We start from the raw sequence: 27,494 nt of genomic DNA on the forward strand, positions 1-27,494 counted from the left end.
GAAAAGAACCATGTGGCATAGGTAGGCAGTGAGTGAGGTAGACGTACGTAAGGCATTTACTGAATGAGGTAGAAGGAAAAGCAGAGAGTTTGGTCATGGGGAAACCTATAAGATGCAAGTGGTCCAAAGGTCGGGGAGCGGGGTGGTTGACTTTCATGCTGAAAGACCTCGATGCCCATCTTCTCAGCAGAGAAGATGTCTCAGTGGATTAGACAGTGTGGTGACATTCTTGCCAGTGTCAACGATGAGATTTATTGAACTCTGGTCACTGATTCTTCATGCAAACCTTTGGAGTAGGTACAAGTATCATTTTGTAAGTGGGGAGGCTGAGGGTTGATTGAAGTTCATTAACCTAATTCTGATTTAGCTTGTGCTTGTGGAGCTCAGACTCAGACTCCTGGGTCTCAACTCAACCCTGTAAGAATTTTCAGGGAATTAAAAGTGGACAGCTTGGAGGCCCCTGAGCTATGATGATTAAGGGCAATGGGTTCTTGATGCTCATACAGGGAGTTTAGACCATGAAAGGAAGGAGAAAAACAGGATAGTTGAGGGGCTGGACTGAATCAGGGTTCTGAAGAAAAGAGGAAATGCATGCTACTGGCAGGGAGGTGAAGACTGCTGTGGGCCAAGGGATAGGGTAAGGACCCATGGGTGGGAACGGATGGCACCCAGAGCCTTGACAGAGAAAGTGTATTACTTCCTTTTGAAGAAAGGATGAAAAGATAGTGGTGGAAACCATATACAGAGGAATGTGTATGGGGTTGAGGGAAGTGGTCCCAAAGGTCTAGACAGACAGTTTCCATCACACTATAATTCCAAAAGCAAAATCATTGTACATCAAATGGGAATGATGGAGTCCTCGAGGAAGTAATTGAGAGCAACAAACAAAAGGTCACTTTGGGACTATCTCTTCAGGAATAAGGAATTAGTGGGGAGAGTGATTGCCAAAGAACTCTTTCCTTGCCCCCATCTTCTGGGGTGTCTTTTTTGTTTCAGGATCAAGGTCACCCCATAGCTCTGACACACCGATCCTTTACTTCTGGGCCCTGCCTGCCCACCCCGGCACACAGGCCCTCCCACCAGCTCCTTCTCTACCTGTCTCCGTGCAGGGCTCAGCCCTTAGAACCTTTCCTCTTTGCTCAAAGCAACCTTTGTGCAGATCTTGGTGTCTGCCTGGAGTGCCTTATTTCATCTCCTTCCTTTGGGGAATCCCTCTTACCCTTCAGGACCAACTCAAATGTCAGATCCTCAAAGGTTTTCCTTGACTGTTTTGGGCAGAGAAAGTTCATTCCTTTGCTCAGATGCTGCACAAAATTGTGCTTAGGAATAAGAACTTTGCAGTCACACTACCTGGGGTTCAATCCCCGCTCTACTGTTTGCTACTTTTGTGTCCTTGGGCACTTGACGGAACCTCTCTCTGTGCCTAGGTTTCCTTGACTTTACAGTGGAATAATAATAATAATAATAATAATAATAATAATAATAATAGGATCCACCTCATTAGGTTTTTATGAGGATTAAATGAAATAATGCTTGGCAAGCTTTGAGAACAGAAAGGACATATGGTAGTTCGTGTATGAATGTGGACTATTATCATGCAGCTGTTCCTTCAGTCATGCAATTTGTGTGAATTTCTCTTATAGATCTGTGTCCATATTTCTCTTCCAACACCTACTTTGCTCTTTGATCTTTCTCCCGGATTGTGGATCCTTACTGGATAGGGTACAGTTTTTATTATTTTGGTCTCACACACCTATTACATTGCCATGACATCGCCTGGCACGAAATGGGTATTCAGTAGATGATTGATTGGTTGATAGCTAATTCTAGCTCAGATGAGTATGATTTATGATTGTTTATGGAGAGTTTCCATAGAAACTTGATTTGATTTTTCTAGCAACCTCACAAAGGAGACAGAAATAGCAATGGGTTCATTTCTCAGGAAATGTGAAAAATAAGAGCAATGCAGTTCTGCTTTATTTTACAGTTTAAGTGTAAAAATATGCAGAAATGTCCTTTTATTAAATAAGTCAAATATGATCAGAAGAGAAGGGAGTTTAATGAGCCACAAATAATTCTTCAGTGAATTTTAAAGAGGTATTATTTTTTATTTACTGTTTATAGGAGGAAATCACAACCTTCTGAAAGCATACCTTTTTTTCTTTGTTACTTCAACAAATATTTATTGAGTATCTACTGTGAGCCAAGTACTTTTCTAGGCACAGAGCATACAACAGGGAAGAAAACAAGTAAAGTTTCCCACTTTCACCTTACCGGGTGGAGTTGGGCAATAACAAAACAAAAATGTAATATGAAGCATACCTATTTTTGTACAATTTATTTATTTTTATTTTTTTAAGATTTTATTTATTTATGTGACACACAGAGAGAGATCACAAGTAGGCAGAGAGGCTCGCAGAGAGAGAGGCGGAAGCAGGCTCCCCGCTGAGCAGAGAGCCTGATGTGGGGACTCGATCCCAGGACCCTGAGATCATGACCTGAGCCGAAGGCAGAGGCTTTACCCACTGAGCCACCTAGGCGCCCTATTTTTGTACAATTTAGAGAAAATATCTGTGTCCTTTTTTAAAAAAGATTTTTATTTATCTATATATTTGACACACAGAGATCACAAGCAGAGAGGCAGGCAGAAAGAGAGAGGGAGAAGCAGGCTCCCCGCTGAGCAGAGAGCCCGATGTGGGGCTCGATTCCAGGATGCTGGGATCATGACCTGAGCTGAAGGCAGAGGCCCAACCCACTGAGCCACTGAGGTGCCCCGAAAATATCTATGGCTTTTAAAAGCTAAGTTGAAATATATTAAATTCTGTATTGTTTTTTCAGTTTCTTGAATCCAGAGACCATCGTTTTGTCTGGCTATCCAATCTCTTCTTAAGATCATTAAGATAGGGCTTCCAACATTTATTTCAAATTCTCTTCAGACCTGCAGCTAGTGGTGGACAGTAGTTTGTCCACCAGATTGCTTTAAAAAAACAACAATAACAACAACTGAAGATTAATGAAAATAGTTCTGAAATAGTTTGTATAATTGACAATGAACAGGCTGAGAGAATGATTCTTGGCAGTCTTTGACTATTCATGGCAATTACTTAATAAAGTGGTAACAAAGTAATTAGCAAAGTGTAGCATTTTAATATATAATGTGTTACATTATAAACACATCATAAAAATGTGACCATGAAGTTGTGTGGATTTTCTTTTTATTAGACTGGTTTTTTTTTTAAGGCCTTCATATTTCAGTTATTTGAATGGTTTAGAGCAGTGCCATTGACATGAACAGACTCAGAAACATAATTACCTTTTTAGTTCAGTGAGAAGGAAATCAAATACAGATGAGCTTACTTCATAATTACTTGCATAAAAATAGTGTGATGACACATTGTGATATCCTCTTGCTTCTGCTTTTGGTTTAATCACCAAAGTAGGTGAACGTGTTTCTTTTCCTTTAAAACTATCAGTGTTCTGGTAAGTTATCCATTCTTATGTATTTTAATCTGATACTTAGAGCATGTCCCTGCATGATATTTTGGATAGTAATGGAAGTGAATTAATCCTGAACCATAAAGCAAGGAAAGAAATCTGATATTGGGCTTTCCTGAAAGACACACAAGGCATAGTTGGTGATGTAGGTGCCACCTTAAGTACTTCTGAGGATCCCTTTGAATGGGGAGGTATGCGCAAGTTCATTATGGCCACTCTTGAAATCATGGTGGTGTCCAGTGGCTTGGTCCATGTGTTCCTATTTTTTTGTTTGTTCGTTTGTTGCTTGCTTGCTTGTTTTTCTGGTGAATGCCTTTAAGGAACGGTAGGAACTTTGACTTTTACTATGAGTTTGGGGAGTTTGGGGGGACTTCAAGTGGAGTAGTGGCATGAACTAACTTTATGAGATTGCCCTGGCTGCTCTTTTGAGACTAGAGGGAAGGGAGGCAAGGGTAGGCCAGTGAGGCCAGTTAAGAGACTTATCCACTATAATATGTTGGTGGCTTGGAGTAGGTGGTAGAGTAGAGACAGTGAGAAGTGTTTGGAGTCTGGCTATTTTCTGAAAGATGTTGAGACAAGACATACAGAATCCTGATTTCAGTGGATGGTCCTCCTCTTCTGGCTCTGAACTGTTGGCTCGTTACTTTCTATGCTAGGTCAGGGCTTTGTAAAATTTACTTTGCATATGAATCACTTGGGGATATTTTTGGATGCTGGTTCTGGTTAAGTAGGTCTTGTAGAGGGTAGGAGGACTGATAATCTGTATTTCTAACATTAATTCCAAGTGAAGATGCTGCTGCTACTAGTCTAAAGACCTAACTCTTCCATGGCATGGTCCTTGTTGAATTTCTGGAGTCTGTTGAACTGTCAACCTTCTTAACCAAGATCTGGACACCTCTGTACTAAATAACTTGGGCATGGAAGAAAGGACGGTGTTAGGGTCAGCAGAGAGCAGTAAGAAGACTATGTTGGGACCTAATAGACACAGGAACAGGGATGGAAGCAGAGGAAGAACAGAGGCAGAAATGAGCACCTTCCTTCATTTGTATGGTGCCTGTTCCCATCTCCAGTACTGGCAGTCTAGGAAGCTGAATTTAATCATACTTTACCTTGGAGGATATTAATTAGCAGGCTGACTTGGGACTGTTAAAATCTACTTGAAATTTTTTGCTGGGTGTGCATCACATACAATATAATTTTAAATAGTACATGAATATTTTAAGGGTTCCTTGCATCACTAATATTTTCTTATAATATCAATAGTCCTGTTACCTTCTGTTTATGGTATGAGTTTAGTTATCTGCTTTCCTCTGCAGTCTGTGAGCCTTCGGCATGCAGTGATCCTGTCTCATTTGTGTTTCTGTCTCTAGGCTCTGCCCATCATCATGGCTCAATAAGTGGAGAGGGGCCTGGGTTATCTTGGCCAGAGATTCTATAATAGATGTAGGTAAACTCTCTTGGGTCTCAGTGTTAGCACCACTGGTGCTAGAACATAATAATTTTTTTTTTTTTTTAAGATTTTACTTATTTATTTGACACAGATCAAAGTCGGCAGAGAGGCAGGCAGAGAGAGGGAGGGAAGCAGGCTCCCTGCTGAGCAGAGATCCCGATGGATGTGGGGCTCAATCCCAGGTCCCTGGGATCATGACCGGAGCCGAAGGCAGCGGCTTAACCCACTAAGCCACCTAGGCGCCCCTAGAACATAATAATTTTAACAAAATTATGAAGACCTGGGGGAAAATGTTCTCAGAATCTTCTAATCAGTTCCTGGTGAATAAAGGTTTTAGTGGTGCTTTGAGAATTATAAATTAGGACTAGTATATTCAAGAAAGAAAATGCTAAATTGTTTAAAAAGTCTGCATTTAAAATCTCCGCTTTTTTAAAGGAGAACTTTCCTAATTTATTTTAGGAAAAAAGCTAGATATTTACAAACTGTAAATACAAACTACTTTTTATCCATTTTCTCACCTTCCCTTAAGTAAGAATGGGAGGATAGTAACAAAGAAGTATTTTTCTTTTCCCCCTTTTTCTTCCTTTCTCTTCCTTCCTTCCTTTCTTTCTTTCGGGAAAGCTTTAGGAAAATAGGGAGAATTTAAAGAAGAAAATAAAAATCACACCTGTTTCCCACCATGAAGAGATAATGTGTTGTCATGTTTTGTGTGTGTGTGTGTGTGTGTGTATGCATGTCTGCATGTGTGTATGTGTATATGTATCTGTCCATTTTGTAATATTTTTTTTCTGCTTTTGTAGTCAGGGTAACTGAATTGGGAAGCATGCTTTTCTCTTCAGTTGTCTGGAGTAGTTTGTGTAGAACTGCAGTACTTCTTCCTTACATATTTATGTAATATACCGGATAAACTTTCTGGGACTGACATCTCCTTTGGGGAAAGTTATCTATTTTTTTGTTGAATGAACTTGGGTTTTGTCAAAAAATTTATCCAGTTCATCTAAGTTGGTAAATATACTGAGATGAATGTATTTATAATATCCCCTCTTATCCTTTTAATGTCTATAAAATCTGTGATGATGTCATGTCATCTCTGTCCTTACTGATGTGGTAATGTGTGTCTTTCTTTTTTGGCTAAAAACCAGAGGTTGTCTATTTTATTAGCTAAAGATTTATCAACCTGGCTAAATGTTTCCCAGTTTTATTGGTCTCAAGTAAATAGCTTTTGATTTCATTGATTTTTCTCTATTGCTTTTTGGTTTTCTATTTGGTTTGATTTCAACTGATATAGTTTCCCCCTTTTTTTCTACTTAATTTGGGCTTAATTTGCTTAAGATAGAAGGAAAATTCATTGATTTGAGATCTCTTTTCTGATATAGGTGTTTTGTGCTATATGTTTCCCCAAAATACTGATTTGGTGTCTTTCCATCCATTTTTACATTGCCATATTCTCTCACTACAGAATATATTCTAATTTCTTTATATTTCTTCTTTGATTAGTGGGTTGTTTTTTACATTGTGTTACTTAGTTTAAAATTATTTGGAGTTTTTTTTTCCTGAGCTATTTCTATTGTTAATTTCTAATTTAATTCCATTGTGGTCAGATGGTATGCTTTTTTTGTGAATTGAATTCTTTTAAGTTTGTGGAACCTGGTTTACTAACCCAGAGACTGATCTATCTCAATACATGTTCATTGTGAACTTAAGAAGAAAAATATGTATTTTGCCCTTGTGAGGTGAAGTATTGTTGAAATGTAAGTTAAGTCAATTTAGTTGACAGGGTTGTTCAAGTCCTCCATATACTTACTGATTTTTTTTTTTTTTTTGCTTGTTCTATAAGTTATGGGAGAGAGATAATATATTTCTGACTCTAGTTGTGAATTTGTCTATTTCTCCTTGTAGACTTATCTGTTTTGGCTTATATGTTTTGAAGTTCTTATTAGATGTAAAAATGTTTAGGATTTTTTGGTCTTCCTGATGAGCTATACCCTTTGTCATTATGAAATGACTTTCTCTGTCCTTGGTATTATTCTTTGTTCTAAAAGTTTCTTTGTTTGGTATTAATATCCAGTTTCAAAAATTAACATTAGCATATTATTATCTTATTCCTTTCTTCCATTTTTAACCTACTTCTATCTTTATATTTACAGTGCATTTCTCCTAGGTAGCACCTTGTTTGGTCTTGCTTTTTTTTTCCATGATGACAATCTCTGTTTTTTAACTGGGGGTGTTTAGGCCATTTGTATTTAATGCACTTATAGATATAGTTAGTTTTAAGTCTACAGTATTGTTATTTACTTTTTATTTATTTATTATTATTTTTTTATTTATTTCATGTATTCTATATTCTCTTTTCCTCTTTTTTCTTTTTGCCTTTTTTAATTGTTAAGAGTATTTTTTTATGATTCCATTTTATCTCCTTTAACATTTTTATTTTGTTACTTTAGAGGTTGCTTTATGGTTTATTGTATGTGTATTTATCTGGCATACCATAGAAACTCAATATACTTATTGAATGAACCAATGAGTGCCCTGGTACCTAGGTCAAAGGGCTGCTGAGAGCCAGAGGCATCAAGAATGGTCATCAGTCCTGTGCTATTAGTCATTCTTTTTTTTTTTTAAAAGATTTTATTTATTTGACAGAGAGAGATCACAAGTAGGCAGAAAGGCAGGCAGAGAGAGAGGAGGAAGCAGGCACCCTGCTGAGCAGAGAGCCCGATGCGGGACTCGATCCCAGGACCCTGAGATCATGACCTGAGCCGAAGGCAGCGGCTTAACCCACTGAGCCACCCAGGCGCCCTGCTATTAGTCATTCTTTTCCAGATTTTGTTTTCCTCTTTCACACCAAGTTATTATGGATATTGGCTCTAATATTCCTGTCTTGATGTTTGTCTCTTGAGGTTAGGTGTCTGTACCTCCCTCCCTCTGCCCCCCCCCCTTAATGTTTTAACAAATAGATACTTTATCATTAGGTGGAGCGTTCTACAGGCTTTTTGGAAAGTGTGTGGGTTGAGTCTGTGACCTTGACCTATCATGGCCAAGCCCCAAAAGTAACATCCTTATCAGGAAGAACCAGATATTTTTTTGAGGTATTGGGTAGGAAAAAGCTTCAAAATAATGGCCTAAATTTAAGATTAGCTGATCTCAGCAAAGCTACACACGTAAAGGAAATTCAGATCTAACAGATTTTTCCCATTCTTGGAATGCCACCAGTTATTTGAAGGCTCTTAAATGTTAAAAATGAAATCACTGATCTTCCTGATTAAGAAAGAAAAATTTATGCTTTCTCTCTCTCTTCTTCTTCTTTTCAGCAAGTAACTGGCAGAAGTTTTGGTGATAAAGATTTTCGGACGGGGTTAGAAAATGGAATCCTTCTCTGCGAGTAAGTATATCCTATTATTCAATTGCTTTTAATCAAGAAAAATCATTAATGCCATTCAGTACATCTGTAAAAATTTGCATTTTGTTTTCAATTTATTTACTGTTTGATTCTGAAAATTTGAAACATCCTGGGGTAGGCAGTACACATAAGTAGGTGAGGGAGTTTTAGTGTACAGTAGGGAATGGTGGGGACTATGGCAGTTTCTAATTAGATAAAGAAGAAGTCCCTGGTGGCTGCTACTCCAACCAGCATTTACACTGTAGGAATCTAGACCCCAAGGGACGGGAAGGAAGTGGACTCAACCATATAAAAGTGTCAGCTCTTCTCCGCCCTTTTACCCAAAACAAAAGCAGTTGTACCAAGTGAAAGCAATGCATCTACTTACTTACAACATCTTAAAACATGACAGGTGACATTCCTCACTGGGCTTGCTCCCCTGATGCATTTTGATTATATTCAATTTAAGCTCTTGGCAAACTTCCAACATGAATAATAACTGCACTGTTCAGTTTTTATGTGTTGAACCCAACTTTTATCGTAAGTACTGCTGTGGTGATGGAGACAAGAGCTTTCTGTGAAGTGGTTCTAGACACAAGATTAGCGAGAACGCTAACACCTATAGGGGGATGAACATATACTTTAAGATCTCAGGTTTTGAACTTAATAGGTTCTGTAATTTGGTACTGCTTTTTGTTCGGTGAAATGTACACACAGGAAATGCACAGCTGCAAATATACACAGTCTGATGGGATTCGAGAACTGTGTACGTGCATGTAGCCTACACCCTGATTGAGAGAGGACAGCAAGCTCCCTTCTGTTTCTTCCCAGTTCATCTCCACCTCCTCCAGAAAAGCACTGTCCTCATTTCTATCACCATTACATTTATTTGCCTTTCATCTTGAACTTTATGTAAGTGAAATGACATAGAATGAACGCACTCTTATTTTGGCAACTTCCAGAATATTGTTTGGGACCCACTGGGGTAGTCGAAAGACTTTGGGTTTTGGAACCTGAGAACAAGAAACTCAAGTTTTAAATTATTTAACCTCCTTGAGTCTCGATTTTTCTCTCTAAAATGGTAATTAAAAAGTGATAACTTCTGCATTTCATAAACCATTTGTGAATTTCAACAGGATAATGTGGATGAGGTGCTTTTAAAATTTTTTTTAAATTAAAAAAAAAAAAAACATTTGTCCTAAAATGTTGGTTATTACACAGCACCTTTCAACACAGTTCACGCCCGCGCTTTTTTCCTGCTCCCGCTGTCCCTTCTTCTTCAAAGGGAAATTTACATGCCCTGCCTGCCACTTCTTTGCTTTCTTTCTTGTGAAGTCTCTTCTCTCTTCTCCTACTTCCTTCACTGCCTCATTTCCCTTTATTCCGTCTAAATGAGAGCTCATCTCTTAGATAAACCATAATTAGTTTAGCATCTCACCAGAGACAAACGCGGGCAGACTCCTGACACTTCCCCTGTGTTCTGACACCTGCTTCTGCAATGAGTCTGGGCTGAGCCTTCTCCTGATGTTAACAGAGTAGACATAGTCTGATCTAATGTATGTGTACTGTGCTCTCTTAACCTTGTTGAAGTGGGTCTTTGGTACCGATTTTTTTTTTTTAAAGATTTTATTTATTTATTTGACAGAGAGAGATCACAAGTAGGCAGAGAGGCAGGCAGAGAGAGAGAGGAGGAAGCAGGCTCCCCGCTGAGCAGAGAGCCCGATGCGGGCCTTGATCCCAGGACCCTGAGATCATGACCTGAGCCGAAGGCAGCGGCTTAACCCACTGAGCCACCCAGGCACCCTTTGGTACCGATTTTTGCATACGAACATGGGCTCCAAAGATTCTGGTAGGCGTTCACCTCTCCACTATTCTCCCATGAATAACTCTGTCAGGGAGTAGTATAGCCTGCCAGACTGGATGGAGCAGGTTCATCTGAAGATGGGGCTCTGGGTCTGGAGACTTTTGCATGCATAGGACTTGCTTTTTGGGATACCTCGTTGGGGGGGGCTCAGTCACTTTAGCTGTCTGTCTTCAGCTCAGGACATGATCCCAAGGTCCTGGGATCAAGCCCCCACATTGGGCTCCCTGCTCAGCGGGGAGTCTACTTCTCCCTCTCGCTCTGCCCCACCCCCTGCTTGTGTGTGCTCCTTCTCTCAAATAAATAAATAAAATCTTAAAAAAGAAAGAACTTGCCTCTTACCTAGATGAAGAGGTTGAGTTAGAGGACAGATTCTGTCATGTGAGCCTTGGCATTCCTTGGTGGCCTTTTATAAACACGTTAATGAATGTTAAGGTTGTTTAGGGGTGGAGGGGTGGGGCTTGGGTCTAGGCCATGGTTAAGAAATATTATGGTTAGACAAGAGGGAGGCACAGATTATAGCCAGGGGCCTCTTGAAATAAATAAAGGGTTTGGACTGCCGACAGCCAAGAGTGAAGTGGAGGGAACTGGCTAACGCAGAGGCTTGGACAAGTGTTACTGAATGAGTATGTGGGCCAAAACTCAGGATAAGTGAGTTATTGTCTACGTCTTCTCCCCGCAGAGGATTAGACTCACTGGTGTAGTTGACGGAGTCTGAGGACCAGGGAGGGTCAAGTTCTGGCTTCCCTGTGGGGCTCCAGCTGGCTGCCCCGGCAATGAGTTTGCTGAGGTGAAATGAACTGCGTCGGCGCCCTGAGGCAAGGAGAGCCACGGCCTGAGCCTCCACCAGAGCCTTTGAGGGAAAGCTGGGTCAGCAGCTGGAGAAACCAGATACAAACACGTTTCTAAGTCCAGGAGCCCCAGAGCAATGAGAAACAAAGGCATGGGCCAGGAGCTGGATACCCTGAAGGCTGAGGAGCAATGGAGGAGGAAGATTTTCCCGTCCTCTCTGGTCAGGGCAGAGAGGTGGGGCAAGGTTTTATCCGAGCTGAAGCTTGTGGGGGCTGCTGCAGCCTGAGGTTAGCAGGTGTCTTTCCTGGGACTTGGATCCAAAGACCATTCTGGCAACGAGGAGAATGTTCTCGTTGTTCATCGTTCTAGGGGTGGAGTTGGCTGATGGCAGGGGCCCCCAAAAGGCAGGAAACTCAGTTTGGAGTTTCCCAGATGGTAGATCCATACAGGTTTGAGACACCTGTGTTTGGAGAGTAGATGAGAATGGGGAAGGCTTTGCCTTTCTCTAGAGCCAGAGGGAATTTTGGGGATGCTGGTGATTCAGGGGCTCTAACTCAAAAACCTCCCGCCATGGAGCAGCACTTAACAATGTAAGAACTCCCTGCAATTTCAAATCTTGGAAAGTAGCAATTCGGCTCTTCTGAGACTGAGGCTTTCGTAACAGACAGCCCTCTTTCGGGAAATTGTTAGGGCTTTTCAACTTTGTATTATTCCAAACAGAAACCCAGTTGGTGTCTTGTAATCGTGTATGACTCCAGCTGAAGAAGCCACGGACGGCCTCAGTGAACAATTCCTTTTGTTCCACAGACTCTCATCTTGTTGTCTGAGTTTGATCGGCTCTAAGGGTTGGTTGCAGTTGGAGAGACATCGTGTGCTTTGTTCACGAAACATTTCCCGAGTTGTTCATGAGTCCGAAAAAAATTCATAGTTCTTGTCAAACAGAGGACATCCTTCTGGGCCCTGGATCCGATTTTTTTTCTTGCCAAACTTTTGTGTGGCCTCTAAGGACTATCCTCATACCCGTTTTACAGAGGAATTAAATGGGACATAGGGGGAAATTAAGTGGGGGCACAGAGGACTGCCTAAGGTTATGCAGGTAAGAAAGATTGACATGCAGAAGTCCGATTTCTTATCTTTTGCTCTTCACAACTGCCCTGTGCCCACAACTGTGATTTTAATGGCAGAGAAAAGTAAGAGCTTTGGGGTTGGTGATGTTGGCCTGGGATCGGTGCCAGAAAACGTCAGATGTGGGGAGGAGGGCAGTACAGAGGACAGCCACTGGGTCTTGACGGGACAGAACATAAAGAAGGATGACATGGGCTTGGTGGTCTTGGGATGGAAGCATCAAGGGCCTGATGGTCCTTTTATTGTTCTTTTTTTTTTTCCCCTTTTCATTTCTTTTTTAAAGATTATTTTAGAGAGAGAGAGAGCATGAGTTGGGGGGGGAGGGGCAGAGGGAGAGGAGAGAGAATCTCCAGCAGACTCCCCACTGACTGTGGAGCCCGACGTGGGGCTTGGTTCCTGGACCCCCTGAGATCATGACCTGAGCAGAAATCAAAGTCGGATGCTTAACGGACTGAGCCATCCTGGCGGCCCTGCTGGTCCTTCTTAAGATAAAAAGGCGAGTCCAGGAAGAGTGAACGCATGAGAGAGCTGAGACGATAAGGAGGCTGGAGTCAGGGGAGAAGGTCGGCGTTCCAGTTTTCTGTGGTAGAGCCATCCGACGAGGCGAGAGAAAGGAGAGGGCCGCATGTGTACTGAAGGCTACAGAGACAAGGGAGAAAAGGACGGCCCCTCCAGGCAGCCCATAAGGTGGGAACTGAGTAGCATCAGAGTCTTCGTGGGAGTTCTTGAACTCTGCCTGGGGAGTGCAGTACCCGTGGCTTTGCAGGGCTCCCCCCGTGTGCCGTGAGACTCACTCGTGAATGTGTAACTTACCGCGATAGCAGGTACAGACGAGAGACCGCACGTGCCAAGGAGAATTCCAGGAGATGTGTTTTTGCTATCATCGTTTCTCTCTTCCTCAGTGGTTTTTGCCAGGCGTCTATCTTGAGGTTTGGAGGTCAAACGCTCCAATGATGGGAGTCTTTGGTGGAGCGGTCCATAAAATGAGGTCAGAATGTGACCGGGCTGCAAATGTGTGACAAGTGTCATGCTGTTAGAAATGTTAAGCAAATACTGGAGACATCCTGGCAGACTCCAGGGTTTAAAAGGAAGGCTGCAAACAACCATTCCCTAAGGAACACCCTCCCCGGACAGAGTCGCCGATGACCGTCACTCCCTCCCAGCACCCAGAGCAGACGGTTTTAAAACAAATCCAGAAAGGAAAGTTTCTGACTTGTTTTCCTGACTCTGACTTTATTATTTAGAGAGAACTGTATGGAATTCTGTCTATACCAGGGGTTGGCAACAGGCTTGGCCTGTTTTTGTCCTGGCTTTCTTTCTTGTTTAGGATGGCTTTTACATTTTAAGAGGGTTGGAAATGACACAAAACAAGACTTTGTATGTGACTCCAAGAGCTTGGAATGTTTACTGTCTGGTCCTTTACAGAAAACGTTTGCCAGCCCATAAGGACTATGGGATGAATTTTGGATGTAATTGTTTACCCTGGTAAAGTTAAGTAATTGACTCTGGGAAGTGCAGAAATGGGAAAATAAAATAACTTTTTAGGAAAGGTTTTCCCAGGACTTTTTGTAAGGTCCCCCTCCACCCAACTTTTTATTTTGAAAAATTTCAGACTTACAGAAAAGTGAGAAGAATAATACAAGGATTCCACATATACTTTAACTGCAACTAGAAGTAAATGATTCAGGAAGAAAGAGGGCTTTGCAGAAAGGGATAAAGTGAGAGTGACAAAATGATCACAACTTCGACCCTTGTACAACACGGTTTGAACTGTGCGGGTCCATTTACATTTGGAACTTTTCCATAAATACAGTCCAGTACTGCAAATGTATTTTCTTTCCTTATGATTTTCTTAATAGTTTCTTTTCCCAAGCTGACTTTATGGTAGGAATACAGCATAGAACACATACAGCATACCGAATATATGTTAATTGACTGTTGATGTTCATCAGTAAGGCTTCTGAGCAACAATAGGCTAAAAATTGGTAACTTTTGGAGGAATCAGAAGTTCTAGGTGGATTTTCAACTGTGCAGGGGGTCAGCGCCCCCCCACCCCGCCCCAGTGGTTGTTCAAGATGCCGTCACTTCTAATGGGATCTTGTTATAGGGTGTGTGCTCTGCTGTCCCCTCCCTTCCCTTCCCTGGTTTGATTTCTCATCCTCCCCCACCCTCTTTACTTGCCTTTTTGTTACCGTCCAAAGATAGACACTTAAGAAAAGCCAGTTCCTATGCTTTTATGAGCGAGCACAGTGGAAAGCGAGTGGATTGGGAAAACACTGAGGTTGAATCCTGTGAAATTGTGTAACTAGACGAAAAACGGTCGGAAAATGTGGTTTCATGAGGTTCAACCTCGTTAACTTACATTGCTGGTGTGTGTCCATGTGTCCTGACGCCACTTACCTGGCCTCCTGGAGCCCCAGTTCCGGGAGCTATGACAAGCAGTAGAATTAGTACCTGATTAAGAGGGTTGACGTGAGGATTAAATGAATTGATAATATGGCTACATCTCTTTGTTCAGTGCTTGGAACGTAGCAGGCCCTTAATTGTTAACTGCTGTCCCTTAGTGTGTGAACGGGGGAAGTCACTACCTCCTCGGGTCCCTGGGAGCTTCCGGTAAGAGAGAACTGCAGAGTGCTCGCCACTGTCTGGGGCTGGCTTGGCTCTCCGGACCCCTAGCTGTTCTCATTATGCTTGTTGGAAACAGGCCCGAAGTCAATTATGAATATGACATAGTCAGTGCAACTTTGTGTCACTGCGCACCCATCAGCTCTTTGTCCAGGGGCTGCCAACAAGCTGTGGGACGAAGGCACTGGGATTTTCCTTCCCAGCTTGTCTTGCCGAGCCTGTGATCAAAAACTGGGCAAGAAAGTTTGGGACCTTTACAAACCTGATCATCTGTGAATAATGAGCTTTGGCTGGCAGGGCTTGAGACCCAGAGTGACTGTTTTGAAAACAGTAACCTTGACCTCTGTGGTGATGTCATTTCCTCCTACTCTCCACAGTCTGTCATGGTTTCTTTCTCTGGGAAGCTGTTCCAGAACCTTCTGGGCAGGGTTGGTAGGTTCCCGTCTGGCTTCCAAGTACCTGTACCACCTCCGAGCTAGCACGTATCCCGGTCTACTTCCGGAACCAGAGCGAAGGCTTCCTGATCTTGGTCCCTTCTGTTTATCTGTGGTTTGACTTCACTGGACGCCAGTCTGACACATAACACCTCTCCTACGGGCACTTCCTGAATACAGTGAGTCCAGTACTGGGATTGCTCCCTAGGCTCCCTAATCATCAGTGACCTTAACTTTCTCCCAGTCTTAGCTGTCATTGTCAGTATTATCCCCTGTCTCTGTCCGTCGCCTCTTCTCCCTTCCTCTCCCCTCCCTGCGCCTGTCTTCTTCTTTCTCCCCTTTTTCCTCTTTCCTCCTCTGACTCAGTTCAGAGTCACACACACACACACACACACGATTTTACATAAAGAACAGACCCATCCTTGAAGACTAAAGATGAAAGCATAGATGTACCTACTTTCTTTAAGTAAAAGATTCTCCACTCCAGCTCCATCTTCTTTGGAATTAATAGAGGTTGAACTTCTGGGTTTTTATTCTGCAGACACGTTTTTCTTGGAATGTAAAGTCTGAGCATGTCCGTTTGCAAGTGACTGACCAATAGAGAATGTCCTAGTGGATTTTTGTCTCAGTTCTTACGCTGGTGAAATAATTTTCTGAAGATAAGAAATCTGTTGGCAAACATGTGTTTATATCATTGCTGATGAATGAGCTGCTTATTCTAAGAAGGGAGGCTTGTCCTGGATTCTTGTCCTGATTTCAGCATGAGATGCAGCATGCCACAGATGTGTACTAGCCTTCTAGGACGGGCTGGCAGTTGATGGTGTGGCTTTGTGTAGAGACATTTTGTCATGTGGAGGATTTGTCATGCAGCCTCAAAGTAGGAATTGAGGGCCATAAAAAGGGAATGGAAGGCTTGATCCCTGCTCTTCAGGAGTTTTATAATGCTCTTGGGGCTTGAACATATGTACAAAACGGTGTGTGAGTAGCAGTATAAACCAGTGTGTGAGTAAATGCAAGTGACTGAGATTTAATTGCCGAGATTTACTAAGAAGTAAAACAAAGGGAGATTGTTACAGTTTGGGAACACTGGGGAGATGTTACATCAATTGAATTTTACTTGAGTTGAGAATAGGCTGAGGGAAAGAGAAGGGCATCCTTCACAGAGACAAGAGCAGAAGGCAAGGTTTGAAGTTTGAAGGTTTGAGGGAGTAGGCTGTGTTTGGCATACACAGAAGAGATCTGCTCTGATAGCGGTGGGGGCGGGAAGAGGGGGGAGAAGGTGGCTTCTCTTCGTTCAACTAAGCTTTTCCAGAACCCACTTTCAAGTATGGTAAGTTACTAGAAAGCCTAGTACACTATGCAGTAAAATCATCTAACAGGGGCGCCCAGCTCAGATCTGGAATCTAAATCCTGACTCTATACGGGATATAAATCTCAGGTTCTCTTGTGGAAAAGACATTAAGATAGAGACCTGAGTGACAAGTAGAGATTAGTCAGGAAAGAGGGAAGGGGGATGGAAGTAAGGGAGGAAGCATATCTAGACTGGAAGGATGATATGTCTGAGGTCCCTAAGATGGAAGCTCGGTGCATTGAAGGAATTACAAGGGGACTCATGGTCAAAGGAGAGGGGTTGAAGGTGTGAGATGAGCGTGGATGGAGAGGAGGAGGAGGAGGAGGCAGGGGCAAGATTGCTCAGAGCCTTGGAAGTCATGGAAAGATTTTTGGGTTTGACCTCCAGAGCAATAGAAGTAAGAAGAATTCTGAAGAAATATGTAGGACTTGGTAGGGTAGAGGATATTGATAAGTGAAAGAAAGGGCTACAAAATAACTTCAGTGCTTCTGTTGATGGCTAGCAGAGTCAGGTTTCTGGTGCACACGGAAGAGGAGCCTCTACTTGTTGGGACAGGTCATAATTTCAGTTTGGGCAGGGTGAGTTTGGGAAATAGATAGCCCACCCAGGGGCCATCCTGTAGACTGCTAGGGACAGAGTCTGGGGCTTAGAGGTGAGGCAGTAGATTTAGCTTTTTCAAATATGAATTGCCAGCCATTATTGGACATCAAGGCCAAGCTGTGATAGATGACAGAGTCTCTGAGGAAAAGAGCACATCAAGGAAGAACAGCAGAGCATGGTCTCAGTTTGAGGAAGCCTCCCCACTGGGTCAGGGGTAAGAGAAATAGAAGCTCACAAAGGGGTATCAGATGAGAGGAAACCCAAGGAAATGTGGTGCCTTGGAAACCAAGGGCACTAAGAAGACTTAAGAAGCTGGTGGTCACCTATAGGACATGGCCCTAGGAGAGCTCAGCTCGCACAAGGCTTCAGAAAAGGCCTGCCTCACTGGTAGTGGAAGGCACTGGAGAGCTTTTTCAATTAATAGTCATCTCTGGGAAAGGCCAGACCACCAGTCATGAGTCAACCAAATTGTTGTGAGTCTGGCTCATTCTGTTGCATTGTTTCAACGGGCTCTTGGTAAAGACCTTATCTAATGTCAGCTGCACACGCAGTATTTTCCTCAACTATTAAAAAGAAAAGGGATTAGTCTGGACCAATGGCTCCTTTGTAGAGTGACCGTGTAGTTTGTCAGTCAGTCAAGATAGTTTTGAGAGTGAAAGGGGTTTTTTAAACCAGCTGCAACACTAAAACAACAAATGAAATCTAGACGGTCCTCAGCAAACGGGGATGTATGGTCCACCCAGTTGCTGGCAACCTCAGACTGCTGCCTTCTAATCACCACTGTTTTGTTCAGTATCTACAAACCCCTCCCTTACTTAATCCTCACGGTGACCCTGGTAGGTGAGCAGCCTGGGTCATCTCTTCCCACCTTCCTTTGTAAGGACGAGATGGAGACCGGGGCTGGTAGAGCACAGTGTGTCTTCGGACTCTTTGTCTGGAGCTCTTTCTCTAACCCAGACGCTCACTTGAATCTCAGCAAACTTGGGTCCTTTCGCCCTTACTGATTTTGGCCTTAGCAGGCTGGTAAGAATTTGATAGGCCTTCTGTGTAGGGTTCTCCTTTGTCTTTCGGCCATATCACAGTTGGCTTCACAGACTTGGCTCGTCTCCCGCTCTTTGGCACCAAGTCTCATTAAGCTTTTAAGTTCAAGTAAGGACATTTCAACCCACTCTTTTTTTTTTTTTTTTTTTTTAAAGTTCTCCAGTGAAAAGCTGCTCTTTTTTGTTCGAACAATTGGCCTGGCTTAGGTGGGAACTTGGGCAAGGACTGAGTTGTCCCAAGAGCCTTCTGTTAGGAAAGATGAAAACAGATGCAGAACATGGAGGAAGAATTTGTAGGATTCAAGAAGTGCAGAATGGACTCCCAGTGTTGTCTTTTTTTCTTCTTGAATTCTCATCAAATAGACAGCCCTTGGTGTTCCTACTCAAAAGGGGGACTCAGCACAGTATGCATGGGGAGTGTTACTATCCCCTTTCAAACTGTTTCCTGGGTGGGTGCAGGGGTCTTGTGTGCATTTGAAACATTCTCAAGGTTATCCATCTTGGCAAGTATTTTGTCCGTGAAAAAATTATATAATCCTGGTCATAACATCTTTTTTCTTTTTTAAAAAGATATTTCTTTAATAACAGGGAGCCCCCCCCCCCAGGGCTCAGTCCCAGTACCCTCAGATCATGACCTGAGCTGAAGGCAGACATTTAACTGTCTGAGCCACCCAGATGCCCCAACTTCTTTTTTTTCCTAATACATAGTTTTACATGGCCTAGACTTGGGTCTTTGTTTTGAGACTTCCAAAAAACTGTGTTTGAAACTTAATTTAGCATAATTCTCTTTCAGGAACCGCTCCCCACAAAATGTAGTGATTTCTTTCACCCTGGAGCCGTCTGTTTTAAAAAAACATATTCAACTTCTCTCACTTAAATCACAGGCTTAATCTCCTTACTCCTGAACAAATTTATGACACATTTATTGGAATGATTGATTGACTAAAAAAACATATAACAAGAGTTTTAAATATGGGCTGCTTGTGTGGTAGAGGAGAAACTGGACTATCTCATTGCCTGTCTGTGGGGTTCCATGCTGGATTAGGCTTTGCTTATATTTGAGAGGGTTTAGTAGCTCCCTAATTGTATTTCCTTAATAATCCTTTTTTTTTTTTTTTTTTTGGTGGTCTCTACTGGGCTGTCAGGCTGGGTGGGCTAATTTCCCACAATGAAGTTTGCAAAATTCCTGCATCAAGCATGCCATTCTAAATGTTTCCTTCGTAACCCACAGAAGAGGACCTTTTAAATAGCCCACCAAGGACCCAGTTTAGAAATGATTTATTTTTAAAGTTAACTATGCAGAAAGCAACTTCCCTCTTATATTAAGGAGAAGAAAGAATGAACGACAAGACAAATAGAATGGCTGAGGGATTAGCTCTAGCTCTGCTTTTCCTTACCCTACTATAGACTTTGCTGTGAGGCTAACATTCCCAAACATGGCTTCATTGTGCCTGGTGCCCTTCCCACAAAACAGGACATGATTCAAGTTCCTTTGCCTGGAACCCAGTGTCCCTCACTGTCTGGGTGCAGTGTTTCTGTTTGGCTTATCTTTACCATCCTTTGCACTGGCCACAGAGAATGATTTTTGTATTTAACAATCTTCTTTGTGCTTCCCTGCCTCTGTGACTTTGGTGCATGCCATTCCAGCCACCTTGGGGCCCACTTCCTATCCATTTCCGTCTCCCTAAATCCCAAACCCATACATTGGGTACCATTTCCTCCACTAAAATATGACCCTCATGACAGCCTGAGTTCAGGCTTCCCTACTCCTCTTAGCACCCACAGGGCTGACAACCATATGTCCCGGCATGGAGACGACAGCCCTGGTTTCAGGTGCACTCTCTCTTGTTTCTGATTTGAAAAGTATATTTTGACTGTGCTGAGAGCAAGTAATTTGTTTTACACAGGGCACTACTCATGAGATTGTATGTTTTAACTTTCTATTTATGAGTTCTTGGTGTAGTGACTGTGACTCACCCATCTTTCTCTGCCTAATGATGCTTGCATGTGGCAGGAATGTCATATAGCATTTTGGCGAAAAACCATGGGAAGAAGGAGGAGTAATCTAAAAATCATGTTGGCAGTGTTTTCCTGGGTATGATATCAAAAGTACAAATGATAAGAGGAAAAAAATAGATAAATGGGACTACGTCAAAGTTAAAAGCTTTTGTCCTGCAAATAATACCACCTCCCAACCCACAGAATGGGAGAAAATATGATGATACTTGCAAATCATATGTCTGAGAAGGGACTTGTGTCTAGAATATATAAAGAACTCAATAATCAAAGAATAAACAATCTAATAAAAAATAGGCAAAGATATCTACACAGGTATTTCTCTAAAATAGATATAAAAATGGATAATAAACACATGGAAAGATGTTCAGCATCATTAATCTTTAGAAAAATGCAAATCAAAATGACTAGATAGCTCTGCACACCCACTGGAATGGCAAATTGAAAAAAGAAGGCAATAAACCTGGTATGGTTGTAGAGGACCTGGAAACTTCGCATACTGCTGGTGGGAATGTGAAATGGGACATTCACTGTGCTAAAGAATTTGATAGTTCCTCAAAAGGTTAGACATTGAGTTATCATAAGACCCAGCAGTTACACTTCTAGGAACATATCCAAGAGAAAGGAAAATGTGTATCTGGACAAAAACGTATGCACAAATGTTTGTGACAACATCATTCATAATAGCCAAATTTTGGAAACAACCCAAATGCCCATCAACTGATGAAAGGATATGGTGTAGCCATAGAATGCGATATTATTTGGCCATAAAAAGGAATTGTACCAGTTCATATGCATGTTACAACGTGGATGAACCAACCAAGCCATTATGCTAAATGAAAGAAACCAGTCACAAAAGATCACATTTTCTATGGTCCTGTTGACTGGAAATGCGCAGAATAGGCAAATCTATAGGGACGGAAAGTACATTAGTGGTTGCCTAGGGCTGGGGGTTGTGTGTGAGTGGGATGGGGGGTTAAAGCTAATAGTATGGTGCTTCTTTCAGGTGGAAGGAAAGTTAAAATTAGTTGGTGGAGCTGGTTGCCTGATCCTGTGAATGTACAAAAAAAATTGGATTCTATACTTTCAGTGAGTGAGTTGTATCTCAAGCTATTAACACACACACACACACACACACAATACATGCTTGTGTACACGCTCAAAATGCAATTTAGAAGTTTTGCTTCTAGATGGTTCCAGTGCTTTCTAGAGGACTCATTCCAAATGTCATTTAGTGCATTTCTAGATGTATTAATATCATATTGTAATGCACTGCTAATATTTTAGAACTTTACTGAAGATAATGCCCTGTCAATTGATTATATTAATGTTCTGTCTACTTCCAAAAAATGTAAAGAAAACTTCAAAATGAAAATAAAAAATCATATTAATTATTCACATTAATTAAGATCAGCATCGTGACCTTAGACATAGAAAGGTTATAGAAATGAGGAAACTCTGTTGCTTAAATACTGCATAGTTTTTCTTCCCTTAAAGCTCCTTTTTAAAAGGCTTTGCTTGTAGTCTGATTCCCCAGCCATTGCCTCTGACTTCCAGAACACGTTCTCCATTCCTCTGAAGAAGACTTCATTTTATATTTCTGCTGCACCCACAGGAAAGTAAAATGTGGGTTGCCTGAGGGGAAGTGAACGCGGTCCCCTCCCCCTGTACCCTTCCCATGGTGTGTCCTGTGGTACATCAAAAAGAAGAACCCAGAGACTTTACTGTTTCCTTTGGGGCCAACCAGCTCCCTCTATCCTTAAAGAGGAACAGGGTGACTCCTGTCACTTTCCTCCCATCCCACAGACCAACAGCAAATGAATCAAGTAGTGGTGATTGGTGGGAATGAATTACAAGCCTGTCAGATGTACAGTAGGATTGCTGGAACCCACCTCTGGTCTTGGTGCTGAAAAACTGGTTCAGATGTGATTAACAATAACAAGAAACATTGCAAATTATCCATGTCCCTGAAGTCCATTGTAGTTTCAAAACTGGTATTTTGGGTTTCCCAGTACTTTGCTACTGTTGCTCGTTTCATTATCACGTCACTCAGCAAACACAGATTGAAGCCCTCCCAACAACCAGCCCTCACAGTAGAGATGGGGCTGCAGAGAGAACTAACTCTTTGCCTGATGGGAAGATTGGACAATTTCTGTGATGTGTGATAAGAAAGGAAGCCAAAGAGTGTTGGGATCCAGAGGTGGGAGACATAATCTCTACCTAGGAAATGGTTGAAGGAGAGATAACATTTAAGCTGTGTCTTCAAGGATGAGTATGAGTTTGCCAGGCCACAAAGAGTTGGGAGGAGGCTTGTGATGATGGCACGTCAGACAGAGGGAAGAGCAAGCACTTGAAATGCTCAGCAGCTGAAGGGGCTTTGAATACTGAGGGGAGAAATTGTTGCCAGAGACTAGGACAAGTTCAAGATGGGGCAGACTGGAGATGAAGGGGAGGTATCAGGTCAATTTTCAGAAGACCTGGGATAGCATGTTAAGGAGTTCCAGTAACATCCAGCAAGGAATAGGCAGCCAATATGGTCTCTGTACAAAGGAGCAGAGGGGTTATGTTTGTTTTTTAGGAAATTACAGCTGCTAACAGTGGCGACGTTGATGACTCTCTGCTGTGCACCAAACACAAATATTTGAATTTGTGTTCCCAAGAAGCAGAGATGTTTCCTACACTTGTCTTGCTGTGTCCATCCTTAGTTTACAACTGCAACGTATGGCCCGTGTTCCCAAAGTTCTCTTCCAAGTCACCATTTAGAACCTGGAAGTTTCCCTATAGAACTAGTATTCTTCATAGTCTTATGTAACCCATACCACGACTGAAGTCGTGACAGTCCCGCTGGAGAACCCAGCCCCTGAGGTTGTCTGGCCTTAGCGCAGCCCCTGGTGTGTGGGGTAAGCACTTGATAACGGTATGTGGAATGAATAGGAAATTGATTCAGAATTCTAACTAGCCATATTAGGAGCTGACTTCCGCTTTCTCGGACGGTAAAGGGCATCTTCAGCTCTTGGCTTTTCCGCAAAACTCTTGGGATGGCACGACGGGTGGGGAGACAGGAGCAAGAGTTAAAGGATGTCCTGAACTTGGCAGAGAAGCAGGGCCAGAGGCAGCTGTGGGCACAGCTACAATATAGTTGGGCTTGTCCCTGGAGCTTCTTACTGCCTTTCAGTTGTCGGCATCCTCCCTTCCTTCCTCCCCATCCCCAGCTCTGGAGACTACGCCCATGTAGTCCTGCCCTCCAAAGGGACTAACATTAGCTCATTCCTTCCCTTCTGTCCTTTCATGTCTCCCAACTCCCAGCCTCCCTTTGACCAGAGGCAGGATGCTTGGGAGGAGAGGTGAGCAATGATGGACATATCAAATTTCCACCTATGCGGAGGGCTGGGGTCAAAACCTACTTGGAGATGGTAATAGCAACTGCCATTTATCGAGTGTAAACTATACACAGGGCCTGTGCCAAGTATATTACACGTATTATTTCACACTCTCAGGCCATGGCTAATAGGTACTCTTGTCCCCATTTTACAGAGGAGCAAGTTGAGGCTCATAGATGCTGAATACTTAAATAGCTTGCCTAGTGAGTTGCAGAGTTGGGATTTGAGCCCATGTCCTTTTTTTTAAAAAAATCAATTTCTTTCCTTTTTTTAAAAGATTTTATTTATTTATTCGACAGAAGCACAGCGAGAGAGAGAACACAAGCAGGGGGAGTGGGAGAGGGAAAAGCAGGCTTCCTGCTGAGGAGGGAGCCCAATAGGGGACTTGATCCCAGAACCCCGGGATCATGCCCTGAGCCAAAGGCAGACACTTAACGACTGAGCCTCCCAGGTGCCCCTTGAGCCCAGGTCTTTTTTTGTCTCCAGAGGTTACTGTTCCTCTTGGAATTTTGAGTGCCAATCCCATAACTCTTGGTTCTGAGCCCTTCCTTCTGAAGAAGTGTGGAGATCGAGGGCTGGCTGTTTATCCTACTCAAATTCTGGCTCTGGAAGCTTTCAGAGAAAAATCACAGCAATTTCACATTCCCAGTTTTCTTTCCACCCTCCTGACAGTAAACCTAGCAATACCGGGTTTTCATTATGCAAAAGAAATACTAATTACTATCATTTATCCATAATTACTATATAGCACACTCATGATTACATATATCATTGCCTGTGTCAGGGTAACTTTTGTCTCCATTTTTATTTGGTTACGCCAAATTCTGTTCATGTAGTGCCAGCCTTCACAGTTCATTGATCATAAATGTCATCTTAAACTTAGACCTGATAAAATCAGGGAGGATCTTGAGTTGGGGGAAAACAGTGTCAGGGGCAAGGAGCTCCATTACAAGGTGAAGGCATTTGGAGGGACATCCTGTGGGCACTTGGAAACCCAGAAATCACTGAGAGAGGGAAGCAGCTCGGCCAAGGTCGCAATTTAAAAGGGGGGCGGGTGAGTCTGGGGGTGGTGGGCAGATTGATTTAGGTGGCCAAGACTGGTAGCTGGAGATAATTTATTGAAGTGCAGAAAGCAGACCATCACAGGAAATCCCTTTTCCCAGATTTAAGAAACTCGAGTTTATAATCCTAACTACCACTTGCAAACTCTGCCTTCAGATGTGTGCCTGGTAGCAGTTTTCTTATCTAGATTGATTTATTGGTTTTCAGTCTCTTCTAGTCCCCCAAACCCCATAATTTCCAAACAGCAGGAAAGGCCATGCAAAGGTTGGGCTGTGAGAGAGGCTGAAAATGAATCAAAAGGAATCCAAGATACTCAGATAATTCAGGAGGTTCTCTTCCATGCCTACAGAGTAGTTCATTAGTGTTAGTGTTTTAGCATCGAGAACAAGAGTGATATGGAAGAAGAGTTTTTCCCTAGCAGATGCGGGAATGTAAAAATGGGTCCGTTTGCCTGCAGTGCCTCCGAGTTTAGCTAGTCCCTTCCAGCTGCCCTCCCAGTGAGCCCCAGGGCAAAGGGTGTGTCCAGGTGTGCGATTTTGCATTTTAGGACAGGATTTTCTTGGGTGCAGTTTGGGCAAAGTGGGGTCCCACTTTACTGGAAGAGGATCTTCTGGAGGTCTATGATAGTTAAGGTAACGCTGGGTGCCTTAATCTCAGTGATGGAAATGTACTCAATGGAAATGTACTTCTCACTCTTGTGTAGCTCAGTTTTGACAGCAGGAAAGAGTGGAGGTGACTTTGCTTCAGGCAGTGGTTCAAGGATCTGAGATGATCGAGACTCTATCCTTAACACATGTCTTCTCTCTCCGGTCTTTCTTCATGTGAACATCTAACCCATAAATGGGGAAGAAGAGGGAAAAGGGAGAGTTACTTGGGAGAAGTTTTAGGGTCAGGCCTGGGTGTGAGAATATACTATTCTGCCTACACCCGATTGACCAGAACTCTGTTACAGGGCTACAAAAAATTGCAAAGAGGGTGGAAAATGTAGCCCGGGTGGAAATGTGTGCTTAGGAGGAAGAGGAGATGGATTTGGTCTGTGATCTCTGTCCCAGGAGCTGTATCAGAATAATTCATAGTCAGTCCCAACTTCTTGGAATTCCAAGACAAAGGCCTTGTAAAGCTCTTATGATCTCTTCTTTGAGTATGTTCAAGGCGGGTGGCATAAACGTTCTGGATAATCCACATTCTATATAATGCATAGCAGCAATCCTCAAAGATTTGGTGGATGTTAATGATGGCAATTTTCATTCCATCACTGTTTCGTTTATATAAATTCTTGTTTGGTTCAGGTTTCACTTTTCCCTACATTTTAGTCTATTTTTCTTGACCCCAGAGGGCTTATTAATGTTCGTCCTTTTGCTGAGGCAACTCTATAAAGAAATCTTTAAAAATGACATCTGTAACAGATTTATGATCAGGGTTAAATTGATCTCATGCTTTGGTTCAAAAACAGTTGCCATGTTAGATTAAATGAAAGTGCGTATACCTTCATTCAGGGTACATGGTCGAAAAAACCCAGAAAGTGATCAAGGAAACCACGTAGAAAAACACTATGGAACCAAATTAGAAGGGACACAGAGTAGGTAATTTTGTGATCATAGCTGCCTATCGCAGCTGTACAAACCAAGGTAATGAGGCGGTGATGTAATCTCTTGTAAAGAATAAACTGATTTCCCATGAGATTAAACATGAACTTCCCAACCCTGTGCGCAAGGTCCAGATATCTCCTCTGGTCTCCCCTAAACCCTAGGATCATTATGAGATTTGAATTCATGAATTGAACGACTTGTAGAGTAAGCTGAACTTTACAATCCTTTTAAAATTTTGCCTTTAATGTTTATGTCACAGTTCAATGGCAAACTTCTCATTGGTTTAGTTCCTGATGTCTGGATGGTCTTGTAATGTGACCTTTGTACCTGTATTCTCGCTGTTGGGACCCTTGCAGAACTATTATCTTAGCGGCTGGAAGAATCAGAATGAACCATCCCAGAATAGAGAAACTCTCCATCACAGAATAGATATTTGAGATTTTTCTTTTTAGTCACAGATAGAGACAGATTTCTTCATTTCTGTTTTATGACCATTAAACAATGGTTGAGAGGTTCCCAACGGTTGAATATTAAGTATTAACAGAGAGTTCATGAATGCAGCCTGTGGTCTAATCAGAACATCAGTCTCATTCCCTAGCTGTCTCAATAATTGTTTATTTAAGGAATCAAATCTTTAATCTTTTAAGAACTGTATTCAATAGAACTCGTACCGAGCATGTCTTTAATTCAACTTCTCAGAAACTCAGGATGGCGTGTGCACTACGTGGTGTGACAATGAACCACAGATGTGCACAGTTCATGTCTTCCTGTGGGTTTTAAATCTGTTAGTGAGCATTCGCCATGAGGGAGCAACCTGGGGTCTATCGTGTCTTCCTTTGTGTCCCTGTCCCCAGCTTCAGGCCAGCACGTCATGCTCCATAAATATTTGTTGAGTATGTGAAGGAACATATGGAGTAGCCTTCCTTGATACAGGTCACGGTGTGTTTCAGATTTAGAATATGAGTTCAGTAGACACCATTTAATTTCTGTCATATAAGAAGCACATGTATTTGTGCTTGCCTTTAATGTCATTAACTTTTTCCTAATTGAGGATTATCCCAGATCATGACTTGTCTTCCTGTTTCTAGTCATTTCTTATCACACGTAGATTTAGGCAAGCTATACACATTTGCTGACTTGATTCATTAATGTGAGATTTTTGTCCAAGGTGGCCAGAAAAAGAAAATAAGAAATACTTACCTTAGTCTTCGCCAGCTAGCTAATGGAAAACTTGAAACTAAAATGACCTGAACTGGGGTACCTGGGTGACTCAGTGGGTTAAAGCCTCTGCCTTCGGC

The 27,494-nt window shown here is 42.4% G+C and overlaps 1 protein-coding gene across 17 annotated transcripts in view; it reads left to right on the plus strand.

The window, feature by feature from the left end:
- The window catches only part of LIMCH1 (LIM and calponin homology domains 1), a 326,817-nt gene that overhangs the window by 122,918 nt on the left and 176,405 nt on the right, over positions 1-27,494 (plus strand). For all 17 annotated transcript variants that reach the window (XM_032334168.1, XM_032334160.1, XM_032334159.1 and 14 more), the window contains exon 2: positions 8,254-8,324. In XM_032334168.1, coding sequence (XP_032190059.1) covers positions 8,254-8,324 — 71 coding nt within the window. The remainder of the gene's footprint in view (positions 1-8,253; positions 8,325-27,494) is intronic.

Source organism: Mustela erminea, chromosome 2, assembly GCF_009829155.1.
Source record: "Mustela erminea isolate mMusErm1 chromosome 2, mMusErm1.Pri, whole genome shotgun sequence".
NCBI classification, from domain to species: domain Eukaryota; kingdom Metazoa; phylum Chordata; class Mammalia; order Carnivora; family Mustelidae; genus Mustela; species Mustela erminea.